Below are 21,394 nucleotides of genomic sequence, written 5' to 3'. Positions count from 1 at the left end.
GGTGGCTCAGGTGTTGAGCGTCTGCCTTTGGCTCAGGTCATGATCCCAGGGTTCTGGGATCAAGTGCCACATTGGCCTCTCTGCTCAATGGGAAGCCTGCTTCTCCTTCTCCTGCTCCCACTGCTTGTATTCCCTCTCTTGCTTGCTGCCCCTCTCTCTCTCTGTCAATTAAATGGATGAAATCTTAAAAAAAAAAAAAAGAAAAAAGAAAAAAAAAAGGCATTAAGAGTACACTTATTGGGTGCCTGGGTGGCTCAGTGGGCTAAAGCCTCTGCCTTCAGCTCAGGTCATGATCCCAGGGTCCTGGGATCGAGTCCCTCATCGGGCTCTCGGCTCAGCAGGGAGCCTGCTTTTCTGTCTCTCTCTGCCTGCCTCTCTGACTACTAAATAAATAAAATCTTAAAAAAAAAAAAAAAGGAGTACACTTATCTAGGGGCGCCTTGGAGGCTCAGTCCTTAAGTGTCTGCCTTCGGCTCAGGTTATGATCCCAGAGTCCTGGGATTAACCTGCATCATGCTCTCTGCCTGGTGAGAAGCCTGCTTCTCCCTCTCCCACTCCTCCTGCTTGTGTTCCCTCTCTCACTGTGTCTCCCTCTGTCAAATAAATAAATAAAATCTTCAGGGAAAAAAAAAAGAGTACACTTATCTAAATAAGTACTGAGAAATGTATAGAGTTGTTGAATCATTGTATGGTATACTTGAAACTAATATAACACTGTATCTTAATTATACTTGAATTAAAAAAAAAAAGTTCACACCAAAAACAAAACAAAACAAAAACATTCCTGGTAGGAATTTATGCAAGGGATTATCAATAGTAATCTGAAAGAAGCTAATTAAAATAACAATGAGAGGGGTATTTTTAAGTAATCTCCACACCCAACGTGGGGCTTGAACTCACAACCCCAAGGTCAAGAGTCCCATGCTCTACTGACTGAGCCAGCCAGGCGCCCCTAAGAATTATGGGGAAAATTAAACAAAGAGAAAAAATCAAACATAGCAAAGAGTCTGGAAGTGGGTGGGAGGAAGATTGCCATTTTCTTTTCTTTTTTTTTTTTTTTATAAACATATAATGTATTATTAGCCCCAGGGGTACAGGTCTGTGAATCGCCAGATTTACACACTAAACAGCACTCACCATAGCACATACCCTCCTCAATGTCCACAACCCCATCACCCTCTCCCTCCCCCACGAAGATTGCCATTTTCAATGGGGTAGTGTGGTAAACAGAGAAGTGGCCCCCAAAATGTCTGTGTCCTAATCTCCAGAACCTGAGACTATGTTACATTACATAGTAGAAGGGACTTTGTAGATGTGATCAAGTTAAGGGGCTTGAGGTGGGGAAGATTCTCCTTGAGTGCTCAATGCAATTACAAGGGTCCTTCTCAGAGAGAAGCAGAGTGGGTGCCTGGGTGATTCAGTCAGTTGAGCCTCCGCCTTGGGCTCAGGTTATGATCTCAGGGTCCTGGGATCGAGTCCTGCATCAGGCTCCCTGCTCCGTGGGGAGTCTGCTTCTCCTCCCTCTCCCTCTGCCGCTGCCCCTGCTGTGTCATCTCTCTCTCAAATGAATGAACAAAATGTTTTTTCAAAAGAAAAAAAGAGAGAGAGAGAAAGAAGCAGAGGGAAATCTGTAAAGTTTTTTTCTGGCGAGATAAACACAACACCAGGCAAAGTGGGTGCAAGGCAAGATTTATTAAAAACACTCTCTAGTGAAGTTTCAGGGCTCAGGAGAAGGGGAGCCAGGAAAGTTGCGCCAGGAGGAGGTGCGCAACTGGGAGGTGGGGGGGGGAGGTTCCGCGACTCTGGAAAGCAGAGTGGCGGAAGTCGCGCCCAAGGCAGGGAGGAGGGGGCTTTTAAGAGGTCTTGAGGGGAGCTCAGGGGTCTTTTGGCAAGTTTCCCTTATTTGGATATTTCGCCTGCTTGTAGGGGTCCCATTGGTCCACTGGAGCCCGGGGTGGGGTGGGGGGAGGGTCTCAGATTCCTGCTTGGGCCTTTGTTCTCCTGTTCAAGTTCAGGTTTTGTGGTGGGAACGTTCGCCATCTTAAGTAGCCCTTTCTGCCAGCCCAACAAAATCTGACACACATACACACATGCACAGAAGAGAAAATGATAGGAAGACGAGCAGAGAAAGATTTGAAAATGCCGGGCTTGAAGGTTGGGAGAACTGGCTGCACGAGCCAAGAAAAGCCGCCAGATGCTGGGAGAGGCACAGACTGCGTGCTCTCCTGGCACCTCCAGAAGGCGGGGGGGACCCTGTCCACGCCTTAATTTTGCCCAGTGATACTGATTTTAGACTTCTGGCCTCCAGAACAGTAGGAGAAGACATTTCTGTTGTTTTAAGTCATGGAGTTTGCTGTCATTTGTCGCAGCGGCCACAGTTCTGCCACTGCTCATTCTCTCTTCACCCCTGTTCTACCCCCTCCTCCCACTGAAGCCACTGCAGCCTCCTCCCTGGTCTCTGTCCCCCACCCACCCCAGCAATCTGGCCCACTTGTGCGACTGTGGGGGGGCTCTTTCTACAACAGCATCAGATCATGCTTAGAACACACCACCCGGGGGCGCCTGGGTGGCTCAGTGGGTTAAAGCCTCTGCTTTCCACTCAGGTCATGATCCCAGGGTCCTGGCTTTCTGCTGGGTGGGGAGCCTGCTTCCCTTCCTCTGTCTGCCTGCCTCTCTGCCTACCTGTGATCTCTGGCTGTCAAATAAATAAATAAATAAAATCTTAAAAAAAAAAAAAAACCACCACTGGCTTCCTTACCCTGGGTTTGTTTGTTTAATTAACACATAGTGTATTATTTGTTTCAGGGGTACAGGTCTGAGATTCATCAGTTTAACACAATTTACAGCATTCACCATAGCACGTACCCTCCGCAATGCCCATCCCCCAGCCACCCCATCCCTCTCACCCTCCTCCCCTCCAGCCACCCTCAGCTTGTTTCCTGACATTAAGAGTCTCTTATGGTTTGTCTGTGATACAATACATTAATAAAAGAAAGAACAAGAACTATATGATCCTCTCAATAGATGCAGAACAGGCATTTGGCAAAGTACAAAACTCTTCACGGTGTTGGGATAGAGGGTATGTACCTCAGTATCATCAAAACCCACAGCAAGTATCATTCTGAATGGGGAAAAACCGAGAGCTTTTCCCCTAAGGTCAGGAACACAGCAGGGATGTCCACTATCACCACTGCTATTCAACATAGTTCTAGAAGTCCTAGCCTCAGCAACCAGACAACACAAAGAAATAGAAGGCAGCCAAATCAGCAAAGAAGAAGCCAAAGTATCACTCTTTGCAGATGACATGATACTTTATGTAGAAAACCCAAAGACTCCACCCCAAAACTGCCAGAACTCATACAGGAATTCAGTAAAGTGTCAGGATATAAAATCAATGCACAGAAATCAGTTGCAGGGGCGCCTGGGTGGCTCAGTGGGTTATCCTCTGCCTTCGGCTCAGGTCATGATCTCAGGGTCCTGGGATCGAGCCCCTCATCGGGCTCTCTGCTAGGCAGGGAGCCTGCTTCCCTTCCTCCCTCTCTGCCTCTCTCTGCCTACTTGTGATCTCTCTCTCTCTCTCTCTCTCTCTGTCAAATAAATAAATAAAATCTTAAAAAAAAAAAAAAGAAATCAGTTGCATTTCTATACACCAACAGCAAGACAGAAGAAAGAAATTAAGGAGTTGATCCCATTTACAACTGCACCCAAAACCATAGGATATCTAGGAATAACCTAACCAAAGAGGCAAAGAATCTGTACTCAGAAACTATAAAGTATTCATGAAAGAAATTGAGGAAGACACAAAGAAATGGAAAAGTGTCCCATGCTTGGATTGGAAGAAAAAATATTGTGAAAATGTCTATGATACCTAGAGCAATCTACACATTTAATGCAATCCCTATCAAAATACAATCAACTTTTTTCTAAGAAAGGGAACAAATAATCCTAAAAATTATATGAAACCCGAAAGGACCCGAATAGCCAGAGGAATGTTGAAGAAGAAAACCAAAGTTGGTGGCATCACAATTCCAGACTTCAAGCTCTATTACAAAGCTGTCATCATCAAGACAGTATGGTACTGGCACAAAAACAGACACATGGATCAACAGAACAGAACAGAGAGCCCAGAAATGGGCCCTCAACTCTGTGGCCAACTAATCTTCAACAAAGCAGGAAAGAACGTCCAATGGAAAAAAGCCGGTCTCTCCAACAAATGGTGTTGCGATAATTGGACAGCCACATGCAGAAGAATGAACCTGGACCATTTCCTTAGACCACACATGAAAATAGACTTACCCTGGGTTTTAAGGCCCCACCTACGTGGTCCGACCTTGAACTCAGTCTCAGGATTGCTGTGAGGGTCACAAGACAGTACCCTGGCAGGGTGAGGACTGCTCAGTGACCAGGACCCCCCCCCCCCCCCCATAGCCAGCCCATGTCAGGACAGCACACAGGGTTCTTGGGATCGGCACACTGCACACTTTGGGATTTGTGATCTCCCAGCAGAGGCCACCCCTCTGGGAGGGGGAGGGGAGGTTTGGAATCGCGCTCATCCCTCGAGGCTGTTGAGATGACTTATGTAACACCTTCCACCTGGGTGAGGTGTCTGGTAGGTGTTCAGCCACAGGAGTTTATGATGTAAGGATCGATCACATTTATCACATGCTAAAGTGCCAGGCACTGCTCTAAGTGCTTCACATGGACCCACACACCTAGGAAGTTGGAACTTCGCTCCTATTTTGCAGATGAAAAATCGAAAATTCCAGAAAGATGGAGGAGGTTCCTGCGGAGCCGCAGGGAAACACAGGACTTATGATATGACCCCTGTCCCCACACTTCTCCGCACCCCTGCACTGGCAGCCTTCCCTGCAATTGCATTTTGTTTCTTCTGTGTTTGTCCTCACCCACTATCGCAGTGGTTCTCATGCCTTGATGTCATTAGAAAGATGTGGGGGCTTGCTACGGATAGATTCTAGGATCTGTTTTCAGAGCACCCTGAATCCCTAGGGCCAGGACATGGGGGATGGAGGGCAGGGATGGCATTTTCACACACCTGAGGGGATTCCAACATGGAAGGCAGTAAGCCACCCCTCAGAGTAGCACAGGGAGGAAAGGTGAGGTTAGTTTCTCAGTCAGACCTGGGTTCAAATCCTAGCTCTCCCTGCCCTGATGGGTGGGGGCTTTCGGTGAGGGTGTTGTCCCTCTGAGCCTAAGTTGCCTGACCTTAGGCGAGGGCTGTGTACTCTGAAGATTAGTGCGGAAGAGGGGGATGTGGGGTAGGAGGTTAGCAATGGAGCCTCCCTCAGAGGCCCAGGCAAAGCCCCCAGGGGTCTGCACACACAGAGGGTGTGCAGGATCTGTGGCCCCACTACCAGGAGGGTATCTGTCCTAGGTCTGAGGATTCAGAACAACCTGTGTGGATAAAGACTGGGGCCACAGTGCCCTCTGGTGGCCAGATCCTTAGGCTCCAGGGTTAGGAGAAGTGACCAAAGGCTTGGACTTCCAGGATCAGTGTCCCCAACACTTGGGTGACAGGAAGATTGGGCACCAGCGTTCCAGGATGTCAGAACAGACAATAATTCCATGCTTAGAGAGGGCAAGGGGTCACGACTTGAAAGGATTTCCTTGGAATCTCCTCCAAAAAACCCCTCCCGGACCCACAGCCTGGGTCAGGAGCCTTTTCTGGGCTCCCAGTTCTTGTGCTTTCTTACCCCAGCCTTGACCCCTCTGCCTGCACTTCCTCCCCTCTTGGCTGTAACTGTGTGGGGGTGCGTCTGTTATCCCACCAGACTGTGAGCTTAAGAGCCCAGGGCAGAGCCGGCACCTCTGTGTCCAGCCTTCCCGTTCAGAACTAGGGACTATAATAGTCTAGAAAGGAGTGAAGGTGCTTGTAAACCTCTCCCTTCTCTTGTCTTTAGCTCCAGACACCCTGCTGGGGGCTTTCCTTAATACAGTATATTCGTTCAGGCTGTCCTCGTGTCTGTGTGCAGGAGGGCACAGTCTGGAGCCCGCCTTTGCTGGCTGTGTGCCTCAGAGCTAGAAGGTGGGGAGAGACATGGAGCAAAACGTCTGTTTGATCCGCTGATTTGTTCAACAAATAATTATTGCGCATTTACTACTTTTCAGGCCCTGTTCTAGGTAGTGGGAAGACAGCAGCGGATGGGACAACAAGCTCTGCCCTCACAGAGCTGACATTCTAATGGGTAGAGATAGATAGTAAGTCAAATAACTAAACAGGTCTACTAAATGATGACAAACTATGATAAGTATTGAAGGAAAAAGCAATTGAGAGGACAGGGTGATAGGGGATGCCATTTTACCTGAGGCTGCATCTGAGGAGGGGACATTTAGTGAGAAAGCTGAATAAAGCGAGGGATGGGGCCATGTGGATATCTGGGACAGGAACATTCTAGGCAGAGAGAAGAGCAAGTGCAAAGATCCTGTGGCTGACAGAGGACTGGTACCTTCCAGGAACAGGGAGGAAGTCAGTGTGGCTGGAGCAAAGTCAGCCGAAGGAAGGGGAGAGGGAGATGAGGTCAGAAATTGGAGGAGGGTTGCTGAGGAGATCAAGTAGGGCCTTGAGGGCAGAGGGAGGGCTTTGCATTTTATTCTAATTGTGAAAGAAGCCCCTGGAGGTTTTGAGCTAGAGAGCATTGTGATGTCATATGTTTTAGGTAGCCCACACTGGCTGCGGCAGGGAGGACAGACTGGGAGCTGTCCAGGCAGAGACAGTGGTGGATGGTGCCAGGTGGACGCTGGGAAAGGAGAGGACTAGGTGGATCCTGGATCTGTTTTGTAAATGTAGAGATAACAGGATTTGCTGATGGGCTTGGTGTGTGTGTGTGTGTGTGTGTGTGTGAGAGAGAGAGAGAGAGAGAGAGAAAGAGGAGAGCCAATGATTGATTGCACTTAGAACAAAATCCATTTTCTTTGTAATGTCCTACAAGGCTCTACATGATCTGGGTCCTTGCTCTCTCCCCAACCTTGTCTCTCCCCTCGCTCACTCCGCTCCAGTCACAGCAGCTTTCTTACTGGTCTTTCCCTTGTCAAAGCTCGTTCCCTTTCCCCTCCTGTTGCCTGGCTGGAACTTCTCATGTCTCAGCTTGAATGCCATCTCCTCAGAGCCACTTTATAGCATTCATAATTCTCTAAAATGATTTTGTCTCTTTATTTTCTTCTTTATCACCTATCTGTCTTTCTCCATGAAAAGGTCAGCTCCTTGAGGGCAGCGACTTTGTTGGGTCACTGCTATATGCCACCGTGTCCAGAAGAGTGCCTGGCACCTGGCAGGCACTGAATAAGTGAACAAAGGCAGTGGTTAACCCCTGTGCTTGTCTACACGTTGGCTTACACAGAAGAGACACCAGACCCGCAAGCACAGACAAGGATACACGACAGATCCTCGGGTCATCCACATACCCAGGGGAGACCCAGAGGCCAGGGACCACCTGCTCCCACGCCGACGGGTCCTGGAGGATGGAGAGCCCGAGATGGGAATGGAGCACCCTCAGGGAGGAGTAAAGGATGCTCTGGGACGAGTCCAGCCCCGCCCTGTATCCTCAGCAGCCAATGGGCGTGTGGTCCTCCCGGCGCCCCCTGGGACGTGTAGTCCGGCCAGGGGCGCCCTCGGGCGCCGCGGCGCGCCCCTAGACTCCACGTCCCGTCGTGCGCCGGGAGGTGCGGGGATTGGCCGAGCCCCGCCCCCGGCCCGCCCCGCTCGGCTCGCGCCGCAGCCCCAAGAATGAATGAAATCGTAGCGCGCTGGGCGGCAGAGCGGGCGGCGCAGGCCGGGCTGGGCCCGCGCGCGGCGGCAGCAGCGCCCCGGGCCGGAGGCGGCCCAGCCGAGCGGGCCATGGCCACCGCCATTCAGAACCCGCTCAAGTCGTGAGTGTCCCCGCCGTCCACGTCCCTCCATCCTGCCCCCATCCCCGACCCTTCCCCCGCCCTCGCTGGGGAAGGGGACGCGGCGCTCGGAAGGTAGTTTAATGGGGAACCCCAGAGCGCCCCCCCCACCCCTGGGGGGATCCGCCGCCCCTTGTTGTCCCCTGTGGTTGGGGGCGGGAGCCCCTTCAGGGTCGCGGGGGCGTCTCTTCTTTGTCGCTGTCAGTGAAGGAATGTGGCGCGGGCTGGGGGGTGGCGGAGGCTGTTTCCCCACCCAGAGTGGGGGTAGGGGCTTCCCTCTCCTCTTCCTCCATCTCTCCTCCTCCGCGCCTCCGGGGGCGCCGGGCCTGCCCCGGCATAGGGCTGGGAGTACGGACGCTTAAGTCCAGACCTCAGTCTCCGGGGTCCTCACCACCTTCTTTCCTCACATCAGAACCTTTCTCTTTCCCCCCTCTTTCTCTGGGGCCTCGGCTCGCGCGACCGCAGGGTGGGAGCTGAGACGTCGGGGGTCCTGTCTCCCCTTTTTCCTCCCCCGGTCTTCAGGACCTAGAAGCTCTGACGACCAGGTCAGCTTAGACCGTGGGATCGCTCCTTCTCCCTGCCCATAGACACCTAACAAGAGCATCTCTCATCCTCTTGGGGACCGGATGCCTCTGGAGAGGATGCTGGCAGCGCCCTCAATCTCGGGGGATTCCCTCCCTTTCTCCCTGTCCGCGTCCCTCCTCCGAGCGTTAGCTTTCTCCTGGGCCCGACAGCTGGGAACCTGGACGCCTGGGTTCAAGCCCAGCCCTGTCCCATCCCTCCCCTGTCCTAGCCATCCCTCGCTCTGGCCACCTCTCTTCTTTTTTCTTTCTCTCTCTCGCGCTCCCTCTTCGGGATCCGGGACTCCCGGGTCCCAGCGCTCCCCACCCCCTTTCCTCTGGCGGTGACAGCGGGCTCAGAGTGACAGGCGCGCGGCCGTTCCCGCCCTCCCTCCTCGGCTGGCGAGCGCGGCACTCCCCTCCCCCTCCTCCCGGGCCTGGGGGAGGAGGCGGAGGGCGAACGCCCGCGGCGCCGCACAAAGGGGCTGGGGCGACCTGCCCCCCAACCCCGCTTCCCCCAACCGGTAGCGCTCGCCGCCTTGACCTTGAGCAACGCGAGCTGGCGGGTGGGGAGGGAGAAGGGGCAGGAGCGCCCCCCACCCTCCCAAGGGCTGTGTCTCACGGCCGGACCCAAGGTTTCTGGTTTCTGGCAGGGGCCTGTTGGGGGGGGGGCGGGTCAATAGACACGCGCCCACATGCTTGGCTTTGCGGTGAGGCAGAGAGCATACAGGGCGTGTGTGCGGAGCTGGGGTCAGTGTGAGGAGGTGTGTGATGGTGACAATCTTCTGCTTCCCTCTCACTCTCTTACACACACACAGATGTGTCTGCTATGAGGAACACCCTGGAGCGGGCTGGGACAGGGTTCCTGTACAGGTTGGTGGATCTCCAGGCACTCTGGCCTCCTCACCCTGACCCTGGAGCCCAGACCTTTCCGAGGAGGCCAAAGGAAGCGCTGGAGTGGGAGTGCCAGAGCCATTACTTGCCCTTCTCTGCTCTCATCCTGGGAAAGGTCTGCAAGCAAGGTTGAGGGTTGAGGGTAGAAACTGGCTTCTGAAGGAAGTTGAGAGCCAAATCCTCTTGAGGGTGGGAGAGTGGACCATGCAGGCGCAGAGGTTCTGACTGCCCAGTTTCAAACCTCATCCTTTGCTATTAATTCACTCCCCTTCTCCCCCTCCTCCAGAGCCTGAGTGTTACCATTTGTGTATTGGGGAATCATAACAGTGCCTATGACCTCGAGGGGCTGTTGTGGTCTTTGTAAAGCACTTGGTACAGAGCCTGACTCTGCCTAAATACACTAATTATTAGTAGTAGCATCAATATTGGTTTCTCACGTGGTCCACTGTCCATGTGGGGTATTACAGGGGCCTGGAGGCCAGAATGAGGTTAGGTGGGAGTGGCAGCACGCTTCTCTGCTCTCACCTTTTGAGGGGTCTGCAGGGATGAGGGTGGGCGCTAGGGTGAGGAGGACTTCTTCGGCAAGGGAGTTCAAGTGTGGAAGAGGGATCTGTGAAGGTGACCAGAGGCAAGAAAAGGGAGGTAGTTGTCAGTTTGTCAGTTGGTGTCAGCTCTGCGGGTCAGTTGTGCTGCTAGACAAGGGCCACCAGGGAGGGGATGGGCTATATTCTATACTCAGGCCCCAAACTGGTCAAATTCATGTTAGTGTTCTGGGGTGGGGCAGGAGGGAGCTGGAGTGTCTGAGGCTGGAGGTGTGGGGAGCAAGTGTAATGTGTTGGGGGACCTGTGAGGGTGGTGGGAGGTGTAAGAGGAAGGTGGCAAGGGCACTCTGGGAGCTGAGCTGATGGGCAGGGAGGAGGGCGTGTGAGGGCTTTCTGCGGGTGAGGTGTGGGGTGGCCGGTATAGGAGCCTGGAGGCCAGCGTGAGCCTGGGGGTACCAGCATCCCTGACTTACTCCCCTTGCCACCTACTCTAGGCCAGATGTGAAGCCAAGACCCACTGTGTCCTGTTGGGAGTGGGGAAGGGAGAAGGTCGAGGCCTTACCTGGGGGAGATCGGGGGAGAGTTTGTGGAAGGGGTCTAAGACTAGGGGTGTGTGTGTTTAGAAGTGATAAGTGTGGAAGACACTGAGGGTGTCTCTCTCACCAGAGAGTAAGTGGAGGCATCAAGTGACAAAAGAGGTGAAGGCTAGTCTGCCTCTCTGTCAGCTGGAGAGCCCCCTGGTGGACTAGGACATTTGTAGGCGTTTTTAATCCATGGGGCGGGGGGGGGGGGGGGGGGGGGGGGGGGGGGGGGGGGGGAGATAACAAGGGGGCTCTTACTGGAGCTTAAATTTTGGACTAGGGGGAATTCCAGGTGAGCCATGGTGTGGCCTGGTGGGGCAGCTCACTGTCTGGGGATCCCTTAGGGTGCAGTCTATGTGGGTGACAGTGGGAGAAAGAAGGAGGTAGGATTCATTCTGGTACAGATATCCAGGGGAGGGAATCCTTCTCTTAGTCCCACCCTCAAACCGTGGCCAGGGGCTGAGGGCATGTAATTTCCTCTCCCTCTGCCTCCCATTGCTTATCTGGAAAATAGGCATAAAAATAGCATCCCCTCAGAGGATCCTTATGAGGATTGTAGGAGTTACTCCTGTTGAAGTATTTAGAACTGTGTCAGGCACATGGTGTGTACTCAGTATATTTATTTAATCATTTGACAAAAACTTACTGAGCATCTACTTGTGTCAAGCATTATTCTTTCTAGAAATGGTTGGCTATCACCATTTTACATCTAACTGTGTAGCAGATCCTCTGGAGTGAATTTACTGAACGTCTACTACCTGCTAGGTACTTAAAAGAAAGGATGCCTTTTACGTTTATGGGGGTTCCTGGGTGGCTTAGTCCATTAAGTGACGGATTCTTTTTTTTTTTATATATATATATTTATTTGACATAGAGATCACAACTAGGCAGAGAGAGGGGGAAGCGGGGTCTCTACTGAGCAGAGAGCCCAACGCAGGGCTCGATCCCAGAACCCTAAGATCAGGACCTGGGCGGAAGGCAGAGGCTTAACCCACTGAGCCACACAGGCGCCCCAAGCGACAGATTCTTGATCTCAACTCAGGTCTGGATTTCCTGGAGCTATGGGGTGGACTCCACACTGGGCATGGGAAAAAATAAAAAATAAAAACACTTTGTGCATATTTATTCATTTAATCCTTACAACAATCCAATGAGGTGTTACCCTCATTTTACAGATGAGGAAACTTAGGCCCAGAAAGGTTAAGTCATTTGCCCAAGGCCACATGGCCATCGAAGTTGCAGAGCCAGGATTTGAACCTGCAAGTTGTGGGTAGGGCTACTTCCAAACGCGGAGCAACGGGGCCTGCGGAAGGACGCGCTGGAGCAGGGCGGAGTCGCTGTGAGAGGGACCGCCCGTGTGGGACAGATAGGGTTCTCGGGAGCTGGGGGCGGGTGTGTGTGTGTGTGTGTGTGTGTGTGTTGGGGATGGGGGAGGAAGACGTGTCAGGGAGCCAAGTGCGTGCGTGTGTGTGTGTGTGTGTGTGTGTGTGTGTATGTTGGGGATGGTGGAGGGAGACGTGTTAGGGAGCCAAGTGCAGACTTGCCGGTGGGGACGTTTGTGTGGGCACTTCTAAGGTATCTCTACGTCTCATGGCTTCGAAGTGTTTGTGTGAGTGTAAATGTATGTGAGTCTGTGAAAGTGGGAGGGAAGTGTGCGTGAGTCTGCGTGGGAGGCTGTGAGTATACGTGTGAATGTGTGTGTAAACTGCCGTACGTGGGTGTGTGCGAGTCCAGGTGTGCATGTGTGAGTGGATGCCCGGGACACTGGATGCGCGTAAGAGCGGGCGGGTGTGAGTGACCGTGTGCGCTCCCTGGGCCTCACCTCTGCGCCCCCTTCTCCGCGGGGTCCGGGCGGCCCCCAAGCCCGGGACTACCACTCCCAGCATGGCCCGGGCGGGCCCGCCCTGCCGTCGTGATTGGCTGTGGCCCCGGTGCTCCCGCCCCGCGGGAATGAATGGATGGGCGGCCTCAGCGCCCGCCCGAGTGCTGGGAGGACCGACCCGGCGGGGACCTGCTGGGGGCAGGACCGGGGGAGCAAGATGGCCACGGTCATCCCCGGCCCCCTGAGGTGCTGCGGGCCGGCGGAAGGCGGGAGAGGGCGCGCGGGCGGGTCTCCGTGGGCGCGCGCGCGCGCGTGTGTGTGTGTGCGTGTGTGGCGGCCGGGGGTGGGGCCGATGGGGTGCCTGGGGGGCTGTCACTGTGGGCCATGCTGCGCGGGGGTGCGAATGTGTGTGATTGTGGGTCTCTGGCAAGAAAGGTGTCCGATGCGCTGCTCCTGGAGGAGCGGAGGGTGTGGAGAAACTCGGAGTCCTCTTCGGGTCCTTTTCGGGGGAAGGGGGTCATGTCCGGCCCGCGACCCCCGGGTTGGGGAGAGAGTGAAATGGTCTGGGGGTGCGGGAGCCTTGGTAAATTTGGGTGAAGCCCCCACTACCTTTGTCTTGGCATGTGGAGTGCGTGTCACTTGTTTGTTTGTTTGTTTTAATGTGTATGTGGATATGTGTTTATTTTAGTCTACACTAGGTATCTTTGGATATTTGGGTCTTTGAGTGTGTGTACATGTCCTTTAAAACTGCATCATTGGTGTTCTGTGTCTGGATTGGTAGGCATGTGTGTATTTATGTGTACTTTTTTGTGTGAATATGGGTGCATTTGTCTATTCCTATGTTGTCTATGTGTGTATCTTTGTGTGACTAGGTGGTATTTTAGATGTTGGTTTCTATAGTGTGTATCTTTGTGATTGTGTGTGTGTGCCTGTCCTGTGTGAATCTGTGATTTCTTTGTATAGTGTGCCTGGATATGGTGTGTGTGTGGTTTGTTTGTTGTTGTGTCCTTGGGTATATAAGTGCATGTGTGGGTAGTTTGTTTTAACGTTCTTCTCATAATATTTGTGTATCTCTGTGTGTCTTTGGATGCGTTTGTGTAGTGCTGTGTGTGCGATCTGTTTGCATGTTGTGTGTCTTTGTAAGGGTGCTTTGTTTATGTTGTGTGTCTTTGGAGATGTGTGTATTTGTGCATCGATAGATGTGTGATGTGTCTGTTTCTACACTAGGTGACTTTGATGTTTGTGGGTTTTTTCAGTAGATATCTTTTTGCACATATGTGAGATTTGTCTGTTTCTCCTTTGTGAGTTTTGGGATATGTCTCTCTTTGTGTGTGAATCCTGTGTGGTTTGGTTGTGTTGTGTATTTTGATACATGCATATATGGATAGGTCCTGGTATATTTTTGTCTGTTTCTGTATTGTGTGTTTCTTACTTGGTTGGTTCCAGGCCTGCTTGGGCCCTGGGTTGGGGGGTTCCTGAGTCCAGGAGTGACAGGAGGGGAGTGGTGAGGTTGGAGAAGTCTCCCCACCCATTCCTGAGGGGTGCACTGAGAGAGGGGTACTGGGCGCCAGGTGCTCCTGCCCTTGCTGACAGCCGCTCGCCTGCTCACTCTCCCACTCGCAGCCTAGGCGAGGACTTCTACCGCGAGGCCATCGAGCACTGCCGCAGCTACAACGCGCGCCTGTGTGCGGAGCGCAGCCTGCGCCTGCCCTTTCTCGACTCTCAGACTGGCGTGGCCCAGAACAACTGCTACATCTGGATGGAAAAGACCCACCGCGGTCCTGGTACCTGCCAGGAGGATGGGGGCGGGGCAGGGCGGGGCAGCCCGCCTTCTTGTGTTCTCATGGCCCTTCCCTTGGCTCTTTGGCCTTCTCACTCCAGGTTTGGCCCCTGGACAGATCTACACATACCCAGCGCGCTGTTGGAGGAAGAAAAGGAGACTCAACATCCTGGAGGACCCCAGACTCCGGCCCTGCGAGTACAAGATTGGTGGGTGGAGCTTCAAGCTGTGCCCAGGGTGGCCTCATCAGTGCCCTGAGACCACGCTGATAAGTGTGTGGTGATGCCAGTGGGGATCTGACCATTTACCTTTCCCTCATAGCGAGGGTCTGCAGGTCTGTATCTGGGTGTAGCCCAGACCTTCCCCAGTTTTCTCTGAGTGACTGGGCTAAGGGCTTGGACTTTTCCTCCTTGGGCTGAGGTATATGGGGGGCAGAGTGGGTGGATCTTCCCTGGGTGAGCCAGGATATATCAGTTTCTGGCTGTATTTCTTCCTATGGGTGCCTGCAAGTGTCCATCTGGGTCGGAGTGTCTTTCCATCCGCAGTGGAGTGTATCTAAGAGTCTCTGTCTTTTGGTGTTTCCAGGAGTACTCGAGGGTTTATTTGGTCTTGTGTGTGTCTGGTCTAGCCCAGTATCCAGTGGTTCCTGAGTGTGTCTGGGTGGATCAGGGTGTCTGGCCGTCTCTTCTTTGAGTGTCCAGATGCTTGGGAATGTCTGTGAGAATCTCTTCCCCTAGTGGCTGGTGTATTAGTATATTTCTGCCCACGTGTGCCTGTCCAGCCAGAGAGTCAAGGCTTCCTTACTTCAGACATGACAAGGGTTATCAGAGTCACTGGCACTTTCTTGTCCCTTGTCTGGGTGTATCCAAGGGTCTGTGTGGGTGCAGGTGTATTGAAGTATATCTGGCTGTGTCTTTCTGGGTGTGTCTATCTGCCTCAGAGGGACTGCGTCTCCCCTATGTTCACCTGTAACCATCCGAGTGATTCTCTCTAGGTGTGTCTGTCTTTTCCACCTGTGTGTCCAGGTGTAGGGTAGGGTCCGGCTGTGTCTTCCTTATGTGGATCTAGGGAGTACTGATGGTTTAATGTCTCTTTCTGATTGTTTCTGGGTGTATCCCAGGGCTTGGATGTGTTTCCTCCACGTGTCTGGGTGTATCTCTTCCTTTGTGTGCCTGGCTGTCTTAAGACGATCAGTCTGTATCTCCCATGTGCATCATGGTTGAGTATCTGTATCTCTCCATTTGCATCCACATGTAGTGAGGGTCTGACAGTGCCTTCTGAGTGGGTCTGAGTGGATCTGAGGGTCTGATTGGGTCTTCCGCAGGGTCGCGGCAGCCTTCCCAGTATGTATGATTGCATCTTTGGGTCTTGTTACTGGTTGAGTGTGGGAAAGCCTCTTTCTCGAAGCAAAGGGCTTGGTTCCCTGAACTGGGCTGTTTGAGGACTCCTCCAGGGACAACTTCCCCATTTGACCCCACCCTGGCCTTGTCCCCAGACTGTGAGGCACCCCTGAAGAAGGAGGGCGGCCTCCCGGAAGGGCCAGTTCTTGAGGCGCTACTGTGTGCTGAGACTGGGGAGAAGAAGATTGAGTTGAAGGAGGAGGAGACCATTATGGACTGCCAGGTGGGACCACCCCTCGGGGGCCCCAGTTGCCTTCTCACCCCCGGCCACCTGCCCTGGCTCATCCTAGTCCTGCTCAGCAATCTCCCCCGGTTCCTTAGGGCTTTTGGGCATCCTAAGTCTCCATCCTTCCACACCTCTTCTCTTTTTGGAAGACCTCTTGACTTCCCTTGCTCCCCGCAGTCTCCAGCTGTGTCCAAAACCCCTACGAAGCAGGATGGTGTCCCACATTTTCTTGACCTCCATCTCCCTTCTCCTGATGCCCAGAAACAGCAGCTGCTGGAGTTTCCACATGATCTCGAGGTGGAAGACTTGGAGGATGACATTCCCAGGAGGAAGAACAGAGCTAAAGGAAAGGTATTACCCCCCTGTTCTTCTTCATCACCCCTCTCTTCAGTGACAGATCCCGTGTACTGAGCATGCACAATGGTTAGTTCCCTGCCTCAGGTTGACCTCACTGAATCATCAGAGCAGCCTGAAGGGGTGTGTGTGTGTGTGTGTATTTTATACCTATTTTACAGATGAGCAATCTGAGGCTCGGATATTATTAAGTCATTTGCAAAGCTGAGATTGTACAGTGGGTTAGAACCGTCTTTATGCCCATGCCATAGATGAGGAAACTGAACCTCAGAGAGGTCGGGACCCAAAGTTAGGAAGTGGCAGAGCCACAGTTCACCTTTTGGGCTCAAATGATGAAAGTTCTTTGAGTTCCCTCCCTTTCTTGGCCGCTGACCCTGACTTTCCCCCCAGGCATACGGCATCGGGGGTCTCCGGAAACGCCAGGACACCGCTTCCCTGGAGGACCGAGACAAGCCGTATGTCTGTGATAGTGAGTCCTTCTGAAGAGGGGGAAAGAGAGAGAGTGGGGCCTAGAGACTTCTCCCCCGCTGGCCCCCTCCCTCCTGTTCTAGAGCCCGGTGGGAGGGGATGCTCAGGCCTCTGGCAGAGGGGGGAGGCGTGATCCCCGAGGCCAGGGTGGAGGCCGCAGGGGCCAGGAGGGTTGACGGGCCCTCCCTGCTCGCTCTCCAGTCTGTGGGAAACGGTATAAGAACCGGCCAGGGCTCAGCTACCACTACACCCACACCCACCTGGCTGAGGAGGAGGGGGAGGAGAACGCCGAGCGCCACGCCCTGCCCTTCCACCGGAAAAACAACCATAAACGTGAGCAGGCAGGCGGGCTGTGGGGCAGTGAGGGACCCTGGGAGTGGGGGCTGAGGAGCCCGGGAGGGAGGGGGCACGTTAGACATTTCTGGAAAATCTCCAGCTCAGCGGTCCCCTCCCCCCACCGACCATGGGGATGCTGGCTCTGAGGTTGCCATGGCAACCAACCATCTCTCCCTCGCTCCCGGCCGGGCATAATATTTCTGGGTCTGATTTATTGTTTCAATTAGAGCTTGGGGAGGGGGGTGAGAGATAACTCCCCTCCCTCCCTTTCTCCCTTCTCCACGAAGATTGGGCCGAGGGGCAGGGTCCGTGGCCCGGGAGCCCTCGGCGCCTGCCCGTGCCAACCCCGTGCCAGCCCTGACAGCTGAGGGGTGGGGGAGGGCTCGGGGGAGGCTCTGCCAGGGGAGAAACTGTCTTCCAACCCTCCTCCTAGTGGGAGAGGGCAGACTCTTCATCTCGTCCCCGCTCCACCCCCAGGCACCTCTGTGTTCAGGATTTTTCTTCTCAATGTCCGTCTGTCTCCATGCCAGATCTTGGCCAGTGGTGGCCCCGGTTTTCATCTAGTTGGGGCTCAGGTGGCACTGGTTTGGGAGAAGGGTGTGCGAATGGGGAAGCTGGGGCTCTTCCGAAAGCCCTTCTTTGCAGTTTTACCTAAGAGAGAGGATGTGTGAGTTGTCCTCAGAGAGTTTGGGGTTCCTGAGGAGAATTATCTGGGTCCCCGACTCTGTTTGCTTGTGGCCACAGCTCGGGGGTAGCCAGTCTCTCTCCTTACCTCCCCCGTGCCTGGAAAAAGGGGTCCACCGCTGGGGTGGAGGCTGGGGGCAGGGGGGGGAGCCTTGCCTATGGTGAGAGCCCTTCTCTCTGTCCCCCCAACCCCAGAGTTTTACAAAGAATTGGCCTGGGTCCCTGAGGCACAGAGGAAACACACAGGTAGGGACGCCTCCCTCTGCCCCGACCTCTACAGCAGCCTTTAACTAGGTGCCCCTGCCTGTCTGCGTCAAACCCCTCCCTGCTGTCTTTCAGCCAAGAAGGCACCTGACGGCACTGTCATCCCCAACGGCTACTGTGACTTCTGCCTGGGTGGCTCCAAGAAGACGGGGTGTCCCGAGGACCTCATCTCCTGTGCTGACTGTGGGCGATCAGGTGATACCCCACCCGAGGTTGCTGGGGGCCAGGGAGGAGGGCACCCCAGGAGTCCAGATCTGGAGGGTAGGAAGGCAGAGAAGTGCAGCCTGGCGGGGCAGGATGGGGGGACGACCCGGAACTGGTGGAGTGGAGTCCACTGCGGGAAATTGAGGGGGGCCAGAAGGGCTCTGGGAATAATAAGAGGTGGTGGTCACGGCATTACTGGTAGTGGCCCGCGCTTCTCATGGCGAGGGGTACTGAAAGCTGGCTGCTGAGGCACTGTGGGTAGCAGACTATGATAGTGAGTAATGGATGGCCACTGGCTGGGTACTGTGGATAACCAGTGGCGCTTGCCACGGGCTTGTGGTTCACAGAATGTGGCTTCCCAGGGTGGGCTGGTAGGTAATAGACTGTGGTTGCCTCAGCACAGTGGGGAATGGCTTGCGGTTGTCATGGTATTAAGGGGAGTATGTGGGATACGGTTGTCATGGTGACTGGGTGCCATGGCCTGTAGCTGTCGGGGGCCCTCGGGTAATGGCTGAGAGGGTCTTGGCACCGGGGCAGTGGGACAGCATTGTACGGAAGTGTCAGGAAGAAGTTGGTTGCTGGGGTCTCCTTCAAAATGGGCTGGGGCTGCAGGGAACCCAGAGTGTGGGGACCCCACTGTGACAGGTAGTTGCCATGGCGTTGTGGCCGGGAGACTGTGGTTGCCACGTTACTGTGGTTAACAGAACCTGTTGGCGATTCTGCTGTGGGTAATGGAATGTGGCTGCCTCAGCACAGTGGTTAACAGAATGTGGCTGCCCGGGTGTTGTGGGTGGTAGAGAGTGGTTGCCACAGCACTGTGGGTAATGGAATGCGGTTGCCATGGTATTCCGGGGAGCAGAATGTGGTTACCATGGTGGCTGGGTAGGAGCCTGGTGGCCACGGAAGCGGCAGCGTGTGGTCGCTGGGCACTGGGAGCAGGGCGGAGGAGGTGGGGGGGGAGCCGTCTCCTCCCCTGGGCTCAGTGGCCCCCAGCGGCACGATGACCCCTAACCTCATCCCTGCCCCTCGGCCCCCAGGACACCCCTCATGTTTACAGTTTACGGTGAACATGACAGCTGCCGTGCGCACCTACCGCTGGCAGTGCATCGAGTGCAAGTCGTGCAGCTTGTGCGGCACCTCGGAGAACGACGTGAGTGTGCACCGCCCCCGGGCCCCGCCCCCCGGCCCCTCCCGCCCCGCCCCTCCGCCAGCCCTTGCCCGCGGGGCCTCAGGCCGTTCCCCCCGGAGCCCCTCCCTGGGGAGCAGCCCCTCGGTGGGGAGCGCATGTAACCTGTATTATTGTTATTGTTAGTGGCCATTAACTGAGCCCGGCACTTAGCGCTTAGTGCTCTTCGCTCTCTGACTCCTCCCAACCACCCTCAGAGGTAGGTGCTCTGGTCCCCACTTCACAGAGAAGAAACCAAGCTCAGAGAGGGGAAATGATTAGTCCGAGGTCACCCAGCTAGGACGTCAGTAGAGCGGGGACCCAAACCCTCATCCATGGCATCTAGAGCCAGTCTCAGGCCATCTGGCTGTCCTGTTAAAAGTGTTCCACAGAATCTATAAGACCCAGACTAGGAGCTGCCAACGGGACGACCTCAGGGGTGTTCTGCAAAGATCTCGGAGCCCCTTCTTGTGGGAGGGCCCAGCTTCCCCAGCCCCTCTGACCTACCCCTGCCCCAGCCCCCCCACCCCGGTTTCTGGTGCCCGTGCCCCCAGGGTGCCAGCTGGGCGGGTCTCACCCCCCAGGACCAGCTGCTGTTTTGTGATGACTGCGATCGGGGTTACCACATGTACTGCCTGAGTCCCCCCATGGCGGAGCCCCCGGAAGGTGAGAGAAGAGGTGGGCACCACAGGCGGGGTGGGGGGTGGTGTTGAAAAGTAGTCTTCCTGCCTGTGAAGATGCAGGACGGGGGGCTGCCGGCTGGGAGGGAGTCAGGACAGCCCTCTGGGTCCAGGGCCTAACTCCCTGTCCCCACCCCACCACAGGGAGCTGGAGTTGTCACCTCTGTCTTCGGCACCTGAAAGAGAAGGCCTCTGCCTACATCACTCTCACCTAGGCCTGGCTCTGGCTCACCTGGACCTCTGGGGTGGTGCTTCCTGATCTGCCTCTTGGAGCTCCTCCACGCTCTCCCTGCCCTCAGTGCCCCATAGCGGGAGGGGGATGGGGGGAGCCCAAGAGGGGGATGGGCCATCCCCTTCTCTCTGTGCAAGTGGAATGTTTGCCCTGTGGGTTGGTGGGCCCAATAGGGCCCCTCTCCCTTCCTCCCTCCTTCCCCATCCCTTGGCAAATGGGCACCAGGGGCTTCTGCTCCCCTCAAAGCCATACCCCGCCTCTGGGCGGGCATGAGGGGTGGTAGATGCCAGCCCGGGGCACGGACACAGCGTTTTTGTAAAGAAAAAGTCAAAAAGTTAAAAAAAAAAAAGAAATTAATATATACAAAGAGTCCTATAAGGCCTGGCCCGGTGGAGGGGGCACTGCTGAGCGCATCCACTGGGCACCAGTCTATGCCAGCTTCCTGCCTAGCAGCCCCACCCCCCAGTTTCTGGAGTTGCAGCTGTCCCACCTCCTCACCCCAAGTGGGCACCATTCCCCCCTTGTGCCCAGGGCAGGTGGGTGTGGTGTCCACCTTCGCCCCCTCAATGGTGCCCACCGTGGATACTGCATGACGTGAACCATGGTTTTGAACTCCGTTCCTGGTCCCTCCCTGAGAGCCCCGCCCTGCCCTCTGCCTGCCATGGCTGGGGCCTGCCATGGCTGGTGGGCGTTGGCTGGGGGGGCCGGGCGGCCCCTGCCCAGCGCCTGCTGGAATGAGAAGCACAGACTCTGCAACGGACTAGTTTTTCCTCCTTCCCCTGCTCCAGTTCCCCACCGGCCAGGCCGGGCTGCCCCCCTGCCACCCTCGTTGGCCATTTTGGGGGTAGCGAGGGGGCGTGGTTGTTTCTTGTGGTTGTGTGTGTTTGTTGTTCGGGTTTTAAAAAAAAGGGAAATTGAGACTGCAAGTGGGGGAGGTGGTGGGCTTGGGGATCTCCCCCAATCCAGGCATGCCCCCCCCTTGTAAACGAGTCTCCTTTATTGCCTGCCTCTGCTGTGAATTAACTTGTTCTGTGTATTAAACTGGGCCTGACCCCTCTGCCCACGACTGCCTCGTTCTCCAGGCTGAACTGGGGGGCATCGCCAGGAAGGGGAGATGGGGGCCTTGTTGAGGGAGAACTGACCGAGATTAACAGCTGGAGCTGGTCTGACCTCCCTCTCCCTCCATCTCCTCCCCCCTTGCACCCCGCCTTTCTCTGGCTTTGTCCCAGCTCCTCCCAGCCTTGCCGGAAAGGAGAGGGGGGATGGGGTGGAGGGGGCTCCCGCCCAGCCAGCTGTGGTT

At 54.9% G+C, this 21,394-nt stretch overlaps 1 protein-coding gene across 10 annotated transcripts; it reads left to right on the top strand.

Moving 5' to 3' along the window:
- Positions 1–7,646: 7,646 nt before the first annotated feature.
- Positions 7,647–21,157, top strand: DPF1 (double PHD fingers 1). Of its 10 annotated transcripts, none has more exons than XM_082711228.1 (12): positions 7,647–7,884; positions 13,925–14,085; positions 14,183–14,290; positions 15,577–15,704; positions 15,969–16,058; positions 16,452–16,530; positions 16,731–16,862; positions 17,745–17,795; positions 17,889–18,008; positions 19,055–19,167; positions 19,737–19,848; positions 20,007–21,157. In XM_082711228.1, the coding sequence occupies exons 1-12, from the start codon at positions 7,742–7,744 to the stop codon at positions 20,075–20,077; spliced, it is 1,308 nt and encodes a 435-aa protein (XP_082567354.1). In that variant the 5' UTR covers positions 7,647–7,741; the 3' UTR covers positions 20,078–21,157. The 10 variants fall into 10 exon arrangements, with proteins under 10 accessions (XP_082567354.1, XP_082567351.1, XP_082567348.1 ...); XM_082711219.1 differs by having other exon boundaries at positions 7,705–7,884; positions 19,767–19,848; XM_082711221.1 differs by lacking the exon at positions 7,647–7,884 and adding an exon at positions 12,420–12,547.
- Positions 21,158–21,394: the final 237 nt, after the last annotated feature.

Source organism: Mustela nivalis (genome assembly GCF_964662115.1).
Source record: "Mustela nivalis genome assembly, chromosome: 18".
In the NCBI taxonomy this organism is placed as follows: domain Eukaryota; kingdom Metazoa; phylum Chordata; class Mammalia; order Carnivora; family Mustelidae; genus Mustela; species Mustela nivalis.
The sequence above is the reverse complement of the archived record's forward strand: the minus strand, read 5'-3'. Positions and strand labels throughout refer to the sequence as shown.